General features: G+C 39.7%; 1 protein-coding gene across 1 annotated transcript in view; it reads left to right on the top strand.

The window, feature by feature from the left end:
* The first annotated feature begins 2,230 nt into the window (after positions 1-2,230).
* Positions 2,231-4,886, top strand: part of tap2t (transporter associated with antigen processing, subunit type t, teleost specific) — a 45,398-nt gene continuing 42,742 nt past the window's right edge. The window contains exons 1-3 of the mRNA XM_063221845.1: positions 2,231-2,425; positions 2,714-3,278; positions 4,799-4,886. The exon at positions 4,799-4,886 is cut by the window's right edge and continues 27 nt beyond it. Coding sequence (XP_063077915.1) covers positions 2,768-3,278; positions 4,799-4,886 — 599 coding nt within the window. The 5' untranslated portion in view covers positions 2,231-2,425; positions 2,714-2,767. The remainder of the gene's footprint in view (positions 2,426-2,713; positions 3,279-4,798) is intronic.

Below are 4,886 nucleotides of genomic sequence, written 5' to 3'. Positions count from 1 at the left end.
TTCTGGACATCCGGCATCAACAGTAACACTTCTTTGGGGGAGAGAGAGAGAGTGTGTGTTATACATGTAGGCCTGATAGTAATAATGCGCTACTGCTTCAAAAAAGGTGTAGGTGATGCATAGATTATTTGCTGATAAGATGAGAATCTTTTTGTATTCAAGCCTTCTCTTTTCACCTTAGGTTTCATTGCATAGTTTCATTGCACTGTAGGATGGTGACCACAGCAGGCATTGCAACTACAAAGCGGATTCCAAAAAAGTTGGGACACTTGATATTTTGTGATATTTTGTCAAAATACTTGCTTTTTCAAAACATTCAGTATGTTAATAAGCTAGATCAGTGTGCACAGACAATATATAAGTTGTTCAAGTAAAGCAGAATTATTGTTTTGAGGTAATTATGTGATCATTTAAAATTTCACCCTTGCAACAAATCCCAAAAAAGTTGGGACAGGGCCAATGAAATGCTTTTAAAGTTAGATAATACTAAACACAACACAAGAGAGGAGACTTAACGGTTAAATACCTTTACTGATGGCATAATTTTATTTAAAAAATAGATATTTTTCTGTGTGAGATATGATTTCAGCAGCTCAACTGATGGGTGTGTTCTTCAACTTGTTTACCCTCTTGTTATGCTTAATATGTGACATATCCTGACGACACAAAAACAATTTTGTCACCTGTTTACTCTTATGATGGAACGATACTGTTGGAACATAGTAGAGAATGCAATTTGCCATCATTATGTGGCAATATCTAAAGGCTGTGCTCCAAAACATAATGCCTTGGTAGCTATGGATGCTGTTTAAAATCTGTATATATCACTCAGCATTCATTTTAACGTGCCACATGAGTAAGAGGACCATAAACAAGGCACTATTGCACCCTCTTACCATCATATATGCTGTCTTTTAGACTGACCACTAAAACAAGCTGAAATATTCATTCTCTGTGTAACCTGGGGGGTGCATGACTCCATGATTTTCAAAAAGGATTAAATAGTTTCCATTCTGTAATCAGAGGACAGTTCCACATGTCTTCTGGGTCCACCTAGAATGATCTTTTCCACATGCAACACAGTTAAATGTCTGTATAATGTGCATCAATCAAGCGTTGTGTTTTTGGTAAATTTTTCAACAGTTGTCACTGTTGGAGAGTCATAGTGTGCTTATTTTCAATGGGTATTTCATGATCTCATAACTCATAAAATGTTTTCATAGAACTTAACATTACAGAAATAGGACTTATAAGCCTGCAATTTTGATAATTCAATCTTTTTGTGTAATAAATCAGTAATTAGTCCCTCAACATATTCACTTTAGACTGACACCGCCTCTGTGTACTGGTCTTTTATTTGTGCATTCTTGTTGGCAGTCACTATAGTTTCTTTTAAAATGGTCTTCCTTGGGTAATTTTGTAGAATTATCCAACTATTACAACATGTTTTGGCCCTGTCCCAACTTTTTTGAGATTTGTTGCATCGGTCGAATTTTAAATAAACACATATTTCCCTCAAAACAATATTTTTGCCTCGATTTAACAGTTGCTATGTTGACCTTGTGCCATTGTGCATCTTATGCATGCATTGAATGTTTTGAAAATGCCAGCATTTTGATTTTATTCACAAAATACTAAGTGTCCCAACTTTTTTGGAATCCGCTTGTACACTGAAACTATGCTGCCTATTGCCATATTTGATCTTTCCATGGATATTTACTAAATAGTAAACTGATATGTAGTAGTATGGCCAAAGTACAGTACGTTTGTTTTGTAGCGAAAAATGTCTATTTCTGGAAATTCCAAATGGCGAACATGAGGAAGATCTAACTTTTCATGTATTACAAGTGCAATTTTCACACTCATTAGGAATACTTAGAATTTGATGGTGGTGGTAAGTATTTGTGGAGAATGCTGCCATTTTGACCAGGACTCCCTGGCAGAAGAGACTGTCTCAATGGGACAATCCTGGCTAAATAAAGGATAAATGAAAATGAAAATGTCTGAATGGGCCCCGTGAATTCTGGAAAGAAACTGCAAAATATATTACACTATGCCCCTAAGATGATTTTGTAGATAATGTCTTCAGTTATTTTTAACATTATACTACATCAACTTAACACTACATGCAAAGTCGAACATGTGTGAGATGAGGTTAGGCTACCCTGTTATGTGCACAAATTATTAGTAGTAATGGAGTGTCTGTAGAGGTAGAGAGCAAAGCACATAATTGTCTACAAATACAGTTGTGACCTACTGTCAATCTGTATACTCCTTGGCTTGGCTTTCTATGCTGCCGTTCAGAGAGCCTCTGCTGCCACCGTGTGATCAAATCTTGTTAGTGTTGGCTCATGTGGCCACACTGCCATTGACCGTCAAATCAAAAATGAAAGTAAAACTACTTCCTCGCTGCAGAAAGGAAAGGGTAAGTAAAATGTCCTGTAATGCTTTTACTCTTTATCGTGCTATTAATATATAAACGATGCTCTTGTAACGTACCCATTGCATATTGTTTTAATGCGTAACGTCTGAATGGAAGTGGAAGGAGGAAGCTGTGGATTTTTTGGAACAGACATGTTAGCAAACATCAGCGACGATAGCTAATTTGTGATGCCTTACATAGTGTGCTAGTTCAATTGGTTGTTCTACAAATATTTGTCAGGTGCTTGTTAGCTATGCACTGACTTATCATTTGCCTTTTGTTTACCTCCAGGACTACCGAGTGTGACTAGCAGCCCATTCCATTCACTGCTGAACATTGCCCAGGATGGTCGCCCTGAAACCTTATGTGCTTCTCCTGGTCTTCGACGTATTATTATGGCTTTCAGTTTGGCTTCTTGTGGTCAGTTTGGGTGTCGAATGCAGTTTAAATGCTTGGCTTGCCGGACTATGGTGTTATAGGCTGATAAGCGTGGCCATACTTAATCATTTGGCTCGCTTTATAAGTTCTGGGAGTGAGCAGAAAGTTTTAACGCGATGGGTGACAGCGCTGTGCCTTCTGTCTCCAACGTTCGAGACAGTGAAGACTTTGCTACCGGAGAGCTCTTCTTACCATTGTCCAGTTCCCGATATCGGGATGGTGGCGCTGGCTGCAGCCTCAACAAGTATAGCCTGTGCGATGTGGGAGTGTCTTTTCCCGGACAAGGCGCCTGGAGACGCCGCCAAGGTAAAGAAGCAACAGGAGGCCCGCGCGCTGCTCAAGCGCGTGTCGGGATACGCGGCTCCAGATTACCTTTACCTGGGAGCGGCCTTCGTCTTTCTTGCCTTGACAGCCATATGTGAGTGCACTGTGTAATCTTTGGGTATTTTTCCACATCACACCTAGTCTCATTTAAGCAAACCAATCCCAGTCATCTAAAAGTGAACTGACTTCAAAAGGATTCAATTCTGTTTTTGTGCATACTGAGAGTGTGTTACAAAAAGAATTGGCTGCTCTTTCTGACCCTTTTGGTACACTGTGCAGGAAATGGTCAAAAAGGTACTGCAACTATGCTGCTCATTGAAACTGGGCTGCCCAATGCCAAATTTAATCTTTACATGAAAGTTTACTAAGTAATAAACAAATATGTTCTAGTATGGTCCAAGTAGAGTAATTTTTGCAGCTAAAAATGGCTATTTTAGGAAATTCAAAATGGCGGACCATGGAGAAGATCCCCCTTTTCATGTATTTTGCCATTTTTCCAGTCATAATGAATACTTAGAATTTGATGGTGGTGCTAAGTATTCATGAAAAAAGGTAGCCTAATGTTAGTGAATCGGCAGCATGAATTCTGGAAATTAACAACTAAAAATCTCACACAGTGTCCCTTTAAATGGTGTGTCAGTCCTCTTTTTCATCACACCCGATCCTCTAGAGAGCATTCCTTACTCAATCAAACCTCATCACAATTAAGTCAGGACTAATAGCCTAAGTGAACTGTACAGAGGAAATGTCTCTGTAAAGTTAACTTCCAAGGGGTCTGGCCATACAGTTTAGTTTTGGAGCTTTCAGAAATTAGCAGAAAATGCTGAGTCACAGGTCTGAGTTAACCTAAATGGGCGGCACTCGTCATTCCGACATACCACCATTCAGACATGACGCCATTGCGACATCCCGTCATTCCGACATTTTGGTATCACCATTCCGACAATTTAATGTCACCATTCCGACACTTGTGGGGAGCTGTCCATGGTCGTGGTGCTTAATGTTTCCGTTAACGACACTTTCATCTCCGCCTATGACCTGGCTCGCCAAGGTCTGTCCATGGTGCTGATATCGTGGTGTCTGTCCATGGTGCTGATATCGTGGCACTCTAGCCAAATACTGTGGTCACTGTGAGCGGCGTCAAACTTTTCCTCCTAATTCATAGCAGCACCCGAGAAGATGTTGTAAAAAATGACATAACCTATTTTAAATTTCAGTTCACTGTTCAGGGGTGCGTCTCTCAACGGCCAAGTAGCTAATCAGTTAGCAATGTTGCATAGTAGATAGGCCTACTATAAAAGTTGCTAACTCTTGTGTCTCGAACGTTAGCACACAAAGTAACCTGCTTGGAGTAATGTGCACTCTGAAGTAAGCTTAGTGGTGACTTTGAAAGAGACCAGGTGTGAATACACTGTTTGTTACGCAGCTTAGCTGTATTAATATTTGCAATAATAATGTTACAACAACATCAACTACCACCACAACAATTACTACCACTGAAACATTTTCAATTTAACACTCCTAGTCAAAAGTATTGGGACCCGACTGTGTTATTCAAAGTTGATTATTTCCTTTATCAACCATCTTTCTTTCTATCTTTATTTCTTTTTGCAGTTGAGACATACATCCCAATATACGTTGGGAAAGTGATTGACATCCTGAGTGGCACCTATGAGCACACCAGCTTCCTCTGGGCGATCGG

The sequence above is a fragment of the Engraulis encrasicolus genome, chromosome 17, assembly GCF_034702125.1.
Source record: "Engraulis encrasicolus isolate BLACKSEA-1 chromosome 17, IST_EnEncr_1.0, whole genome shotgun sequence".
Lineage (NCBI taxonomy): Eukaryota > Metazoa > Chordata > Actinopteri > Clupeiformes > Engraulidae > Engraulis > Engraulis encrasicolus.
This window is presented reverse-complemented; position numbering and strand designations above follow the sequence as displayed.